The 16,528-nt window shown below is 42.9% G+C and overlaps 1 protein-coding gene across 2 annotated transcripts in view; it reads left to right on the plus strand.

The window, feature by feature from the left end:
- Nucleotides 1-204: 204 nt before the first annotated feature.
- The window catches only part of LOC125466383 (protein HEG homolog 1), a 103,812-nt gene continuing 87,488 nt past the window's right edge, over nucleotides 205-16,528 (plus strand). For both annotated transcript variants that reach the window (XM_048560813.2, XM_048560814.2), the window contains exon 1: nucleotides 205-611. In XM_048560813.2, the coding sequence (XP_048416770.1) occupies nucleotides 518-611 (94 nt within the window). In that variant the 5' untranslated portion in view covers nucleotides 205-517. The remainder of the gene's footprint in view (nucleotides 612-16,528) is intronic.

The following is a 16,528-nucleotide window of genomic DNA, read 5'->3' on the forward strand; positions in this document are numbered from 1 at the left end:
TTAGAAATCCTCTACCTTCTGAGTTGCTAGTTGTAATTACCTCTGTGCGTGCGAGGCGAAGTTTGCAAATAAGGTCAGCTTTGGGATAGTGACACATACACCCACGGAAATGCTGGCTGTGTGTTGTAATTTATTCTTGTCGATTTGAGTCATCTCGCCCCACGGGCAGGAGCTGAGTGGGTTTTTGCAGACGGTACGCCTTTAAGGCCGGCGAGAGGGTGGAGTCTGAGGCGCTGTTGCTGCTGTGAAACCGCTACATGTGTTGAAAGTGACCAGATCTGGGAGTTTTACTCAACACCTGTGCGGTACAGTACACACAGGGAGTGCGGATGACTGACTGACTGACTGGGAGCGAGGCCCGTTCGGCTTTTCGTGGGGTTCTTTAAGGGAGAAGAGCGCCGGAGAACAGCAGCTCAGATAAGGAGCCCGCGACATCTATTCCATTCTCACATCAAGCCACCGGCAACCCGCACCCCCTCCCCTGCACTCAAGGTCGAATTTGTAGCCAGCAGCCAGGATGGCGTTGATACACAGCGTAACACTGACTTGCCTCCTTTCGCTTATCTGCTACATTGCAGCTCAAAACGATACCAGCAGTACCGCAGCCACGGGTAGGTCCCTGTGAAATTGTCATACATCCTCCTGAGGGGTTTACTGGGGGGGGGGGGGGGGCGCGGGGGCGGGGGCGGGGGTGTAGAGAATACCAAGAATGATAACCAACTTTGTTTAAGAAACTTTATTATTTTTTAAAAAACAAGAAAAATATATGCCTTTGTTCAATTCCTTCCGAAGAAAATCTGTATTTTTGTTTTAAAGCAAGAATCCGTCAGGCGTAAAGTTTCGTTAATCTTCTTACAATGATTCGCTTGCGGTTCGCATAGCAACTGTGCAGTGACTCAAATAACCTGGAGCACTCCACCGAGGTATCCTCCCTCTCTTAGTCCCAACTCCAGATCTAACATCTTTAAATCTCTGCCAATGCGGCCTGTGTGCAGCTTCTCTTCCCCCCCCCCCTTTTTTTGTGAGATATTGTCTCAGCAACATTGCGCATTTTTTTCCGTTTGCGTTACAATTGAAGTGGGAGTGACGCCTGAATCAAAAATATATCGCTGGCTGTAGCTTTCAGTCCCCCGCCCCTTGCTGTTACCACAGTGGAACCCGGACAGTTCTGTTTCTCTCTTCTCAACCCCCACTCGTTTTTCATTTTCACTAACCCTTCAGGAAGGGTTTCTCCCCGAAACGTTGACCTCCCCGCTCCTCGGATGCTGCCTGACCGGCTGTTCTTTCCCAGCTCCACATCGATTGGTATTGGGCATCTAGTTTGAGCTGTTTTGTCAACAAAACCACCTTCTAGATCCGTCTGCCTAGAATCCTTCCCGGGTTCCTTCTAGATCTTTCCTATTAAATGGACACTTGTGTAAAAATAACGAGCTACTAAATGCTAACAAGCTGTGCCCAGCAGTTGTCACTGCTGGCTTGAGTCCATTGTTTTGCTTATTCCAGCTTCTTTTGTGAAGGCAATACTTGAGTTTCTTTTTCAGAAGCGTTAAGCGTCTCTTTCCTTGAGTCGGTGTCAGGTATGTACAACCCATGTTCCCTTGTCATGAAAAGCAGGACTAATCCGTGCCCCTTGCTCTGCCGCTCAGTGCGATCGCAGCTGGTCTCGGCATTCACAGTGCAAGCACTGGGCTCATCAGATCAAAAGTGCAAACTTCACCCTCCACATGGAGGTTTTCAGAAACATGAAAATCTGTGTAACACATGTACGGGCTGTTTTAAATTTGATTCTCATTATGAATTGTCTTTAAGAGTCTATGTGGGAGGAGTGCATTGCTGTAATGATTCACTGTTGACTAGCTCTGGTTGGTCACTGATGGAACTTCGAGCACGTCAAGGTTGGTTGGAAACTATGGAGATTGCATCATAACGTACAAATACCACAGTTGACTTGCATTTGACTCATTTCGATTGGACCGTAATCGCACAACTGTAGTGCATTGTAGGAGTAACTCCTACAAAGCAGTTTGAAAGATATGTAGCTTCTGTTTTTCTAAAGTTTGTCGATTAAAACAAGGCTTTGACGGTGTGGAAAATTAATTGACCGCAGTGTTACCTAATCTAAGATGGTGTCCTGCTGGCATTGTTGCTTTTTGCGTGTGGTTCACTGCTGCCTGGTGAAGCTGACAATGTTAGCTGATGTTCAGGCAGTTTTCGGTTAGAGGTTGTTGGCAGCAATCAGTCAAGAGGTTTTATAGTGAGTCAGGAAGCAAGGTGATGAATTGGCGTTTAGCTTTTTATTTGGAGTAACTTCCCCTAGTAACTTGTTTTTATAATTGCAAGACACAGGATCCAATTCCAGGGTTGTGCTTTGAATCTTAGTCCTTTTTCAATCCCATTTTTACATGTGGACGTACAAATAAGGTTCAGCAGTAGGCCGTTTGGTGCCTCAGATCACCTCTGCCACTTGTAAGATTGTGGCTGATCTGATTTGTGACTTCAAAACCATATTCCTGTCTACTCCATAAGTCTTAAAGGAATTTCTTTTAAAGGAGTAGTGTTTGTAACCACTTACCTGTATGACTGTGCACTATGCCTATTATTGTTCCAATTGCAACTCCTATTCTTGGCCAGTACAGCTGGTCTCTACCTTTCTGGTTTGAGAACAATCTGCTCATGCTGTACCTAGTTGTTGTTAAATGATCCCAATGGGGAAAATTGAACAGTCAGTGAGAATGGTACATAATAAACTGCTGACACACACAATATATTCATAAATCCACAGAACAAAGTTTCAGATTCAGAAACTGGCATTTTCTTGATGCTAGTCTATTCAGCATTTGTATGATCTTCAAGGTGAAATGACAAAAGACTCGTAGAGCACTTTGTTTAAATCAAGTTTGTCATTGCAGTTGTCTGTTCAAGAGTAAAAACTGAAACAACTGCGGACACTGTAAATCAAGAACAAAAATAAAGTTGATGGAAAAGCTTAGCATCGTCTTTCACCATCTCTTTCCATCATCCAGTTGAGATTGGGTCCTGGATCTGGTTTACATTTCAACATTAATGAAACTGAGTTTAACTGCAGCCATCATTTGTCTAAATGACAATCAAACTTTATAGTGCCATTATAGGACAATATTTGCAAGTTCTAGGGCATCCATTTAGCCAAGATTCGAGATAACCCACAAATAACTAATTGATGATGTTTTACTTGCTTTCATTACCAATGGTAGCCTTACTTTTTTTATTCACTTGCCGGACATGTCACTGCCTGGTTAGCATTATTACTTGTCCCTGGTTGCCCTTAAGAAGTTGGTGGTGAGCTGCTTTCTTGAACCACTGCAGTCCATGTGCTTTAGGTTACAGTTATGAATGAACTATAACAATTGGCTATGTCAGTTCTGTTCCTTGGGATATCAAGGTTCATGCCTTGATAAAATGGAAAAGCTGAATTTTAATTCTACTTCAGATAGTGGTACTATATAATAGTGTGAAGCTTGTGAATTTTTAATCATTCATGGAATGTGGTTATCATTGGCAATGCCAACATTCCTTACACTTTCCTAATAACACTGTGTGAAGAACTGAGTAAACGTTGACTTTGCTGCTCCTCTGATGCTGCCTGACTTGCTGTGTTCCTCTAGCTCAGCACAATATTGAGGCGCACCATGAAGCCCATCTGTGTTTTGTAGAATTGGGAATTAAATGGAATGATTTCATGTAAATACAGATTTCATTTGGAATTCCAAATCGCCCAATTTAAACAACTGGCCAACAGAGCGAACTGCCTTCAGTAATTTATTGTTGTCAGTAAGGAAAAGAAGAACCATCATCCTTAGCTGGTGGTTTCCCTGTCAAAACAATTCTTCTCTGTGCTTGAATAGCTCACGGTTTAGGTTCAGTCTTTTAAAAAAGCAGCCAAGTGGTATATTTACACAACGTCAAAATCCATTTGTCTACTGTAAATTTTTCCAGGAAAATTTCAAAATTTATTGAAAATTAAAGTAACTACAGGGGTTTATCAACTTAGTAATTTTATGATTTTTAAAAAAATATCAGATTCATTGCTACAAGACAGCTGGATGGTAAATGCCATAAATAACGAGTGTTTAAACAGTGGGGACCTGCCAGAACTAAAGCTTTTACTGATACAGAGAGATTACAAACTAGTAACAGCACACCAAATATTACCTTCAGGAAGTTTTTGAGTTACGCTGAGACATAAAGAGATGTTGTAGGGAACATTGGCTACTCACTAGCTTCCAGTATGGATTCTGTCCTTTTCTACTCGCTTTAGCTTTTTTTCTTTTTTTTTCTCTTTTCTGCTTCGTAAGAATATTGGTGCCATGCTAACTCTGAAACGATCTGTTGGAATCTGAGAAGAGTATTGGTAATGATCAGTTTGAATGTATGCATTAAGGGCTGATTGGGCTCCTGAACAGGAAATACATGAGGAAAAAGAGTAAACTATTTTTACGGTGACTGTTAACAGAATTGTATGCTTACTACAGCAATAACAACTAAAGGGCATTTAAAACAGAAACTTCTAATCCACCTAAAATTACTTCAGTTTTGATTTATAATGTTTTCAAAGACTGAACAATTTTTTTGTACAGGAAAGATGCAATTAAAGTTCTCATAAAAGAGGGGTCAGCCTCCAAATCATAAATTGTTGACAGAAGATTAGGTTTCAGGGCACCTCCGCTGGGAAAAACTATCTAAGAAGAAGTTATGAGCTTGCTGGGAACAGAGTAACTATCTCCTCCCGGGAGATGATTTTGGTTAAAGAATGCCGCTTAACAGCCTCACTTTTTCTGAACTGAGTAATTAAGCTCCTGGATTCACTTGCAAGTCTTAATGTTGCAACTGAATGACTCACCCCTAGTGCCCTGCTTGTCTGTGTTTACACTATGAGACTCTTACTTGCTTGTACTTCAAGGTCTTGACAAATGAAGGACAGATTGAGCTCACTTTGGACAGGTGTCCCTCCAAAATAACAGCAGGTATTGCAACATATGACAAAAGAAAAATAAATCACATCTGTGCAGGATTTTCCCTGACTTCTGACTGCCCCAAAGCTCATAGCAGCAAATGTGTTTTGAAGTGTAATCACTGTTGTTACATAGGGCATGCAACAGTCAATTTAGTGCACAACATGGTCTCACAAACAGCAAAATGATAAGGAACTGATTTATTTTTAATGTTTTGGAAAAGGGATAAGTGTCTGATGTCTGGGAGGAATCCCCGCCAAGTCTGCCAAAATCATGGAATCTATTGGACATCCTGAACAGCAGTGGTTAGCTCTCAGTTTAACCTCTTATCTGACACCTCTGAAAGTGTACTAATCCCGTAGCACTGCATTTAATTTGTTAGGTTAAATGTCACACTCCTGACCTCTGGACTGGGACTTGATCTTACAACCTTTTGCCTCAGATTTCTACCCTAAAGGTATGAATCAATTTTATATCATACTCGTTCCACTGTTATTGCCTTCCTTACAACATATATCAGTTTTTTTTAACGTTATTGTTTGCTTTTGTGGATTAGTTCTGTGATTCATTGGTTGGCATATTTTTTCAACCAGTTAAGCAATGACATGACACACCTTCGGAGCTGTTGGGACTTGAACCCAAGCCTCCTGGCTCAGATATAGGGACGTCAACACTGCACCGCAACAGCCCCTAACTTCAGTGATTAGTGCTTTGCTGGCTAGTCTTGACCATCCGTAAGGCTTTGTTTTGAAGTGTTGCTGGCAATGCTGGCATTAATTGTCTTTCTCTAGATAACTGAAGATAGAAACAAAGTGCTGGTGAATCTCAGCAGGTCTGGCAGCATCTTTGGGAAGAGAAACAGAGTTAATGTTTTGAGTCCAGCGTGGGTCTTCTTTGGAACTGGACTCCAAATGTTAACTCTGTTTCTGTTTCTACAATTTCCATCAAATCTGCTGAGTTTCTCCAGCATTTTGTTTCTATTTCAGGTCTCCAAAATCTGCCATACTTTGCTTTGTTTGCTTTGTTATACTTATATAATAGGGGTTGCATCCTTGAACAAAGGTTGCAGTCCAATTGGATGCTTACTTGAAGTTTAATGAATCTTTTTCTATGCTGTATGACTTGATGACTCTGTTTATGAATCTAGCAATCTATGACTCTACAAATGTATGACACCATGACTAGATTGCGTATTGCAGTGAGCGTGAAACCATGTATAGGCCTGACAGGATACAGGAAATGGTTGTCCTTTCCTAAGAAATATCAGTGAATCAATTAGGTTTCTTACAGCCTACCAACAGCTTTTTGATTATTTTTGCTGCCTACCAGCTTTATATTTCCTGAATCTTTAAAACTGAATCCAAATTCTCAAACTGCCATTTCAACTCCATTTCTTACCTTAGTAATGTAATTATGACACTGCAGTACCTAAATGAGTTATTGGGCTAGTGAGAGGGAATTGTGAGGATACTTTCTTTTCAAACAGCCTTTCACCAGGATGCCAATAAGTGCATCTGCCAGTTGATATTGGCATTTAGAAATTGCCTCTGGCCAACTTTCTGCTTTTCATAAAACCAAAAAGCTGTGGCTGATGGAAATCAGAAACAGCATTAGAAATTGCTGAAAAAAACTCAGCAAGTCTGGCAGCATCTGTGGAGAGAAAACAGAGTTATCATTTTGGGTCCAGTGATCCTTATTCAGGACTGATTGCAGCTAGGAAAACGGTGGTATATATGTTAGAGAAGTAGTGGAGGGAATGATTGCTCAGACTGTTTCTCCAGTATAGAGGAGCATTGTAAGCAGCAAATATGGTCAACTAGATTGCGTGAAATGCATGTATCTGCGCAAAGCATAGACTGAGCGAACCCCATGCGGAACATCTACATTCTGTCTGCAAAAAAGACACCGAGCTTCCAGTTGCCTGCCATTTTAACACACCACCATGTTCCCCGACCAAAATCTCTGTCTCAGGCTTGCTACAGTGCTCTAGTAACGCTCAATGCAAGCTGGAAAAACAACACCTCATTTTCCACTTGGCAGCCCTCCAACCTTCTGGACTCAATGTCAATTTCAACAGTTTTAGGGCTTGAGCACCTTCTCCCATCTCCGTACCCTAACCCCACACACCTGGCCTTGAAATCACATGGAATGATACCACACACAACCAACTCATTGTCAGCTATTAACAGTCCCGATTAGCAACTATTCATTATCCCATGCTGACCTTTACCCATTCGTTTGTCTGCTTGTTTTTGTGTCTCTCTGGTCTCGATCTCCACTTATCGTTTACTCTTTCTCCCTCCCCAGACTCCTTCTCCAACATATAAACCAACCTGTGCCTAGCATTAATCAGCTCTGAAGAAGAGTCACTGGACCTGAAATGTTAATTTTGCTTTCTCTCCACAGAAACTGCCAAGCATGCTGAGCTTTTCCAGCAATTTCTAACGTTGTTTCTGCTTTTCATTTCATGCTGAGGATGGATTTGGGGAATTATACCTAACTGATGTGAGCTTTGAAGTTGTGTGTTAGCCAGATATCAGATTACAGTGGGGACAAAGGACATGTCTAATCCTGTTCCCAACTGCATTCTTCATAACTGTGGTCATTGCGAGGCGATCAGGAATGCAAATGCTGGCCAACTTTCCAAACAGAAGCTGTTTCCCGATTTATCAGCCAGCTGATTTGCCACAAATTACCATTGTGTGGACCTCATGCAATTGTAAATTAGTCAATTTTCTCAAGCTAATGTGTAGAAAATTTTATTCTTAAACTGGGGCGCCCTGGACTTTTAAAATTTATCAATGCCACAGAGTTGTAGTAAGATTCATATTCACTGTTTGAAACCTACACCAACTTTTTTTAAATTTCAAAAATACTTTTTCCATAAAAGTCATCTATATATTCTAAATCATGTCCGAACAGTTTTTGTAGTGTGAAAGAAAACAAACAAAACATTGAAACTTAGACATTTCTCAGAGCCTGCAAATAAAAAAGGCACTTTCTCCTTATGTAGGAAACTATTTATGTTCATTTTGAGGCACCGGGTGGGTCTGACATCTGAACGCGCCCTTGTTGTAATTTGAATAAGGACCACTGATGGTTGGTTTTCCCCAGTGCACCTTGGTGGCACCTTCCCCAAGCATTAGTGTGTCCTTCGGCATATAGTCCTGGACCTCAAACCTACCATACTGCAACAATTGGTCAAGGTTAACTCTTTACACTGGAAGACCAACAAGTTTTGGGTAGACCAAAGAGCATCTTTCTTTGTATTTTATTAATTTTTATGGGAGGTAGGTGTCACTGGCTGGTTTATTGTTCATCCCTAGTTGCCCTTTTGAGAGAGCAGTGGTGAGCTGCCTTCCTGAGCAGATGCAGTCCACCTCCTGTGGAGGGAATTCCAGGACTTTGACCCAGTGACATTGAGGAATATATGTATATGTGTATATATATATAATGTATATAATTACCCAGTCAGGACGGTGAGTGGCTTGGAGGGGAACATTTGAAGATGGTGGAGTTCCCCGGTATCTGCTGCCCTTGTCCACCTTATGGAAGTGGTCATGGGTGGTGTCTAAGGATCTTTGGTGAATTTCTGCAATGCATCCTATAGATAGTACGCACTGCTGCTACTGAGCATCAGTGGTAGAGGGAGTGGATGCTTGTGAATGTGGTGCTAATCAAGCGGGCTGCTTTGTCCCGGATAGTGTCAAGCTTCTTGAGTGTTGCTGGGGCTTCATCCATCCACGGAAGTGGGGAGTATTCTATCACACTCTTGATTTGTGCCTTGTAGATGGTAAACAGGCTTTGGGGTGTTCAGGAGGTGAGTTGCACGCCACAGCATTCCCAGCCTCTGACCTGCTTGTGTAGCCACTTAGCTTATGTGGTGAGTCCGGTTGAGTTTCTCGTCAATTGAAACCCCCAAGATATTGATAGTCAGGGATTCAGTGATGGTAACACCATTGAATGTCAAGGGGCGGTGGGTAGATTGTCTCTTATTGGTGATGGTCATAGCATGGCATTTGTGTGCCGCGAATGTCACTTGCCATTTGTCAGCCCAAGCCGGGATATTGTCCGGATCTTGTTGCATTTGAATATGGATTGCATCAGTATCTGAGGACGTGCAAATCATGCTGAATATTGTGCGACTTCTGACCTTGTGATGGAGGGAAGGTCATGATGAAGCAGCTGAAGATGGTAGGGCCGAAGACACTACCCTGAGGAACTTCTACAGTGATGTCCTGGAGCTGAGATGACTGACCCCTAACAACCACAACCATCTTCCTGTCTGCCAGGTATGACTCCAACCAATGGAGTGTTTGCCCCCAGATACCTATTGATTCCAGTTTTGTTAGAGCTCCTTGAAGCCTCATTCCATCAAATATTGGTGTCAAGGGCTATCACACTCCCTTCATTTCTGCCATTCAGATCTTTTGCCCATGTTTGAACCAAGGTTGTAATAACGTCAGGTGTTGAGTTGGTGGAACCCAAACTGAGCTTCACTGAGCAAATTATTGCTGAGCAGGTGCTGCTTGATAGTACTGTTGATGACACCTCCCATCACTTTAATGATGATTGAGAGTAGACTGATAGAGCAGTAATTGGCCGGTTTGGATTTGTCCTGCTTTTTATGCACAGAACGTAGCTGGACAATTTTCCACGATGTTGGTTAGATGCCAGTGTTGTAACTGTATGGGAATAATATGGCTTGGGGAGCGGCAAGTTCTGGAGCACCAGTTTTCAGTACTGTTGCCAGATGTTGTCAGGGCCTATAGCCTTTGTAGTAACCAAACATTTCTTAATATCACATGGCGTGATTCAAATTGGCTGAAGACTGGGAGCTGTAATGCTGAGGTCCACTGGAGGGGTCCAAGATGCAGCACCCACTCAGCAACTCTGGCTGAAGATTGCTGCGAATTCTTCAGCCTTATCTTTTGCACAGATGTGCTGGGCTCTTCCTTCATCGATGATGGGGATATTTGTGGGAGCCTCCTCCTTCAGTGAGTTGTTTAATTGTCCACCACCATTCACGACTGGATGTGGCAGGTCTGCAGAGCTTAGATCTGATCCGTTAGTTGTGGGATCACTTAGCCTGTTTATCACACATTGCTTTGGTATGCAAATCACCCTGTTTGGTAACTCCACCGGGTGACACCTCATTGTCAGGTATGCCTGGTGCTGCTTCTGATATGCCCTCTTGCACTCTCTGTTGAACCAGGGTTGATTCCCTGGTTTGATGGTAATGGTTGAGTGGAGGATATGAAGGGCCAGGAGGTTACAGATTGTGCTGGAGTACAATTCTGCTGATTTTGATGGCCCACAGCATCTCATAGTTGCCCAGTCTTGAGCTGCTAGATCTGTTCGAAGTCTGTCCCATTTGGCATGGTGATAGTGCCATACATGCAATGGAGGTTATTCTCAATATGGCTGCAGGGCTTTGTCTCCACAAAGACTGTGCAATGGTCATTCTCACCGATCCTGACATGATTCACCAAGTTGATGGCCCCCCCAGGCCAATCGATGTTTGTCTTGCTGTACATCTCCGGGAGACCTATGTCGATTGCTTCTTGTGATGGATTCTACTGATAATCAATAAAACAGTAGATTGAGGAAATTGGTCAGTCTTAGCAACACTGTCACTGAGCTTCTAAATGCAGCTAACATTGCACAAATAGGCCATTGAGCCCTGCTTTCTCCCTTGCTAAAGTCACTGAGAAGCTTCTATCTCCCAAGGAGATTTTTTTTTCTCTTAATCTATGAGATGGATTGAGACCGTCAGATCTGCTTTTGATAGGGGAAAAAGTGTATATTCAGATTTGTGTTGGAATCAATGCAGTCCATGTCAATTTTGGTGCTCATGTGAATGTTGTTTATATGACAAATCATTTGTACGTCTCCAGCACAGATTTTTTTTTTGAACTATTATTTGTTATTGTAGCCTAAACAGGAAAATCAAGTCTCATTATGACAGTTTTCTATGTAATGTTTGGTTAGCAGATTTTGCAATTGTATTTAAGTCTCTGCATGCTCAGGCTGGCTAAAATGTACATTAGAAATTAGAAAATTCAGAATGGGTCAAGACTGAAACCATGATGTTTTTCTCATACTCGTTGTTCAGCTGTTAATTTCAGTAAATTTGCTTAATGGTCGTAGGAGTCATTCCATATGGTGTGAACAACTAACAGGCAATTAAATCCATTCACTTCTTCAAATTAGTATTCAGTGCCTCCCCTTCAGTGGGAGAGCATCTTCATTTTTACTGAATAAGTACGTTTAATCCAATTGACGGAGCAAACTACTTGGAACCTGGAGCTTATCTTTAATGGAATGCTTTAAAAACATAAGGACTAGGAGCAGTTAATTCACTCCCTCACTTCCTCTGCTAATGACTACCATCAGGGCCGATCTCCTCTTGGCCTCAACCCCACTTTTCTGTCTGGTGTCCATAACCCTTCAACCCATTACTCTGTAAAATTAAAATGTACCATCATGAAATCTATAATGATAACATCAGTCAACTTGAATAACTGTTTGTATTCAAGCTATGCTTACACTCACTGTTTGTTCCCTAAATATGAGCTACAGGTACCAGGTACTTGCTTTCAGTTAATAGCACTGTGCAAACATCAACGACTTTTACCATGGGGCAGAAAAGAAAGCTAGAGGAGATAAAAGTGAATGATTGTAATCTCAACAGCCAAGGCATTGAATTGAAGGATCATTGGATGAGGACCTGACAGGGTAAATGCTGAAAGAGATAGTCTAAGACCAGAATCACACACTTAAGACAGATCTGAGCAATTTCTGCTGTCTGAGGATAATAAATCTGTGGCATTCTTTTCTGCAGAGAGCTGCTGAATCTGGGACATTAATATATTCAATGCTGAGAGAGATTTTCAATCAGTAAGGGTTATGGGGACATGGCAGAAAAATGGAGTTGGAGATTATTGGATCAACTATGATCTCTTTCAACGGTAGAGCAACTCGATAAGCTGAATGGGCTACTTCTGTTGCTGTGCCTTATGGTGTTCCCTCACTTCAGTGGCTCAGTAGATTCTGTCTAACAATGCTCTAGCTTTGTATGAAGTCAGTTTATTTTGATTATAATATTAATTTATTATTCTTGGGATAAAAAGTTTATTTGATGAAGAATGCTATGCTGTTCAAAACTATACCCTTTAAAGTTTAGAAGAATGAGTGGTGATCTTGAGGGATTGGATAGGTGGCTGCCTGGAGGATGTTTCCTGTTGTGGGTCGCCCTTTTAAGACAGATGAGAATTATTTTTCTCTAGTGCAGAATTATTTCTCCAGAAAGTAGTGGGGTCTCGATCTTTAAATTTATTTAAAGCTGAGTTAGAGACATTTTTGACAAAACGTGGGAGTTTGAGTTTATGAGGTACTGACAAGAAACTGGAGCTTACATTACGACCAGATCATCTGTGATCATATTGAATGGCAGAACAGACTCAAAGGGCCAATTGGCCTATTCCTACTCCTAAACCCTGTGTTCCTATGTATGAAGGCCATACGAGGAATCTGTGATACTCAGTAAGTGTGATTTCAGAAAGTAACTTCATTTTGTGTAGAGGGCACCAGTCTGAAACAATGTTGGGATCCCTGTTATCTGCGATGAATTAATGTAATATATATGCAAACTTTGCTAAACATCTTGCTTCCTGTAATGTGTTTCCCACCCTTTTACATCTGTATGTAGTATGGACAAATTAAAAGAAGAGGCAACAGTACAGTCCTGAAAGAAAACTTTAAAATTCTGGAAATATATTAATGTACCAGTGTCTGATGGAGAACCCATATAAAAAGTTGAAATGACACAGAAATTGGAGAAGTCAATTGACAGCAATTTTGCCTCTGAGTTCAAGGAGAACTGAAAGTTAATAATGGTAAAAACACCTCAGGAAGGACATACTGGTGCTGGAGCGTGTCCAGCAGAGATTCACATGGATGATCCCTGGAATGGTAGGTCTAACATACGATGAACGGCTGAGGATCCTGGGATTGCTGAGGGGGTCGTGGATAGCACGTTTAGCAATTTGGTCACACCGAAGATTAGGATTGCTGAGGGAGATAGCGAATGGGTGACCAAAAGGCAGAGGAAGAGCAGGAAGGCAGTGCAGGAGTCCCCTGCGGTCATCTCCCTCCAAAACAGGTATTCCATTTTGAATACTGTTGGGGGAGATGGCTCACCAGAGGAAGGCAGCAGTAGCCACGTTCACGGCACCATGGCTGGCTCTGCTGTACGGAAGGGCGGGAGAAAGAGTGGAAGGGCAATAGTCATTGGGGGTTCAATTGTAAGGGGCATAGATAGGCAGTTCTGCGGTCGAAAACGGGACTCCCGAATGGTATGTTGCCTCCCAGGTGCACGGGTCAGGGATGTCTCCGATCGGCTGCAGAACATTTTGAAGGGGGAGGGTGAACAGCCAGTTGTCGTGGTGCATATAGGCACCAATGATATAGGCAGAAAACGGGATGAGGTCCTACAAGCAGAATTTAGGGAGTTAGGAGCCAAGTTAAAAAGTAGGACCTCAAAGGTAGTAATCTCAGGATTGCTACCAGTGCCACATGCTAGTCAGTGCAGAAATGAAAGAATAGCCAGGATGAATGCGTGGCTTGAGAGATGGTGTAGGAGGGAGGGGTTCATATTTTTGGGACATTGGAACTGGTTCTGGGGAAGGTGGGACTATTACAAATTGGACGGTCTACACCTGAACCGGACTGGAACCAATGTCCTTGGGGGTGCTTTTGCTAATGCTGTGGGGGAGGGTTTAAACTAATGTGGCAGGGGGATGGGAACCAAATATTGGACAGAAAAGAGGTAGAAACGAAAGCCTTTAGGGAACTAGATAATGGAGTCAGTGTGACTAAAGGGAATAGTAGTTGGGGAGCAGATGATGAACACAAAGGGACAGGTGGTCTGAGGGGCATTTGTTTTAATGCGAGAAGTGTAGTAGACAACGCAGATGAGCTTAGGGCTTGGATCGGTACCTGGAGGTATGATGTTATTGCTATTACTGAGACTTGGTTGAGGGAAGGGCATGACTGGCAACTAGTTGTCCCAGGATATCGCTGCTTCAGGCGGGATAGAGAGGGAGGTAAAAGGGGTGGAGGAGTTGCAGTAATGGTCAAAGACGATATCACAGTCGCACTGAAGGAGGGCCTCATGGAGGACTGAAGCAGTGAGGCAATATGGGTAGAACTCAGAAATAGGAAGGATGCAGTAACAATGCTGGGGCTGTACTACAGGCCTCCCAACAGCGAGCGTGAGACAGAGGTACAAATATGTAAACAGGTAATGGAAAGGTGTAGGAGAAACAGGGTGGTGGTGATGGGAGATTTTAATTTTCCCAACATTGACTGGGATTCACTCAGTGTTAGGGGTCAAGATGGAGCAGAATTTGTAAGGTGTGTCCAGGAGGGTTTTCTAGAGCAGTATGTATGTAGTCCAACTCGGGAAAGGGCCATACTGGACCTGGTGCTGGGGAATGAACCCGGCCAGGTGGTTGATATTACAGTAGGGGACTACTTTGGAAATAGCGACCACAATTCCGCAAGTTTTACAATACTCACGGACAAGGATGGGAGTGGTCTTAAAGGAAGAGTACTAAACTGGGGGAAGGCCGACTATACCAAGATTCGGCAGGATCTGAGGAATGTAGATTGGGAGAAACTGTTTGAAGGTAAATCCACATTTGATATGTGGGTGGTTTTTAAGGAGAGGTTGATTAGCATGCAGGAGAGACATGTTCCTGTGAAAATGAGGAATAGAAAAGGCAAGATTAGGGAGCCATGGATGACAGGTGAAATTGTGAGACGAGCCAAGAGAAAAAAGGAAGCATACATGAGGTCTAGGTGACTGAAGACAGACGAAGCTTTGCTAGAATATCAGGAATGTAGAGCGAATCTGGAAAAAGGGATTAAGAGGGCTAAGAGAAGACATGAGATATTGCTGGCAAACATGGCTAAGGAAAATCCCAAAGCCTTTTATTCATATATAAAGAGCGAGAGGGTAACTAGAGAAAGGATTGGCCCACTTAAGGACAAAGAAGGAAAGTTATGCGCTGAGTCAGAGAAAATGGGTGACATTCTTAATGAGTACTTTGCATCGGTATTCACCAAGGAGAGGGACATGACGGATGTTGAGGTTAGGGATAGATGTTTGCTTACTCTCAGTCAAGTTGACATAAGGAAGGAGGAAGTGGTAGGTATCCTAAAAGACATTAAGGTGGACAAGTCCCCAGGTCCGGATGCGATCTATCCCAGGTTTCTGAGGGAAGCGGGAGAAGAAATAGCCGGGGCCCTAACAGATATCTTTGCGGTGTCCTTAGACACGGGTGAGGTCCCAGAGGACTGGAGACTTGCTAATGTTGTCCCCTTGTTTAAAAAGGGCTGCAAAGATAATCCAGGTAATTATCAACCAGTGAGCCTGACGTCAGTGGTAGGGAAGCTGCTGGAGAAGATACTGAGGGATAGGATCTATTCCCATTTGGAAGAAAATGGGCTTATCAGTGATAGGCAACATGGTTTTGTACAGGGAAGGTCATGTCTTACTAACTTAATAGAATTCTTTAAGGATGTGACAAAGTTGACTGATGAGGGAAAGGCTGTAGATGTCATATACATGGACTTCAGTAAGGCGTTTGATAAGGTTCCCCATGGCAGGCTGATGGAGAAAGTGAAGTCACATGGGGTCCAGGGTGTGCTAGCTAGATGAATAAAAAAACTGGCTGGGCAACAGGAGACAGAGGGTAGTAGTATAAGGGAGTTTCTCAAATTGGAGACCTGTAACCAGTGGTGTTCCACAGGGATCTGTGCTGGGACCACTGTTGTTTGTGATATATGTAAATGATCTGGAGGAAGGTGTAGGTGGTCTGATCAGCAAGTTTGCAGATGACACTAAGATTGGTGGAGTAGCTGATAGTGAAGGGGACTGTCAGAGATTACAGCAGACTATAGATAGACTGGAGAGTTGGGCAGATAAATGGCAGATGGAGTTCAATCCGGGCAAATGCGAGGTGATGCATTTTGGACGATCAAATTCAAGGGTGAACTGTACAGTAAATGGAAAAGTCCTAGGGAATATTGATGAACAGAGAGATCTGGGTGTTCAGGTCCATTGTTCCCTGAAGGTGACAACGCAGGTCAATAGGGTAGCCAAGAAGGCATATGGCATGCTTTCCTTCATTGGGCAGGGTATTGAGTACAAGAGTTGGCAGGTCATGCTGCAGTTGTATAGGACTTTGGTTCGACCACATTTGGAGTACTGTGTACAGTTCTGGTCGCCACATTACCAAAAGGATGTGGATGCTTTGGAGAGGGTGCAGAGGAGGTTCACCAGGATGTTGCCTGGTATGGAGGGTGCTAGCTATGAAGAGAGGTTGAGTAGATTAGGATTATTTTCATTAGAAAGACGGAGATTGAGGGGGGACCTGATTGAGGTCTACAAAATCATGAGGGGTATAGACAGGGTGGATAGCAAAAAGCTTTTTCCCAGAGTGGGGGACTCAATTACTAGGGGTCATGAG

The sequence above is a fragment of the Stegostoma tigrinum genome, chromosome 31 (assembly GCF_030684315.1).
Source record: "Stegostoma tigrinum isolate sSteTig4 chromosome 31, sSteTig4.hap1, whole genome shotgun sequence".
NCBI lineage: Eukaryota > Metazoa > Chordata > Chondrichthyes > Orectolobiformes > Stegostomatidae > Stegostoma > Stegostoma tigrinum.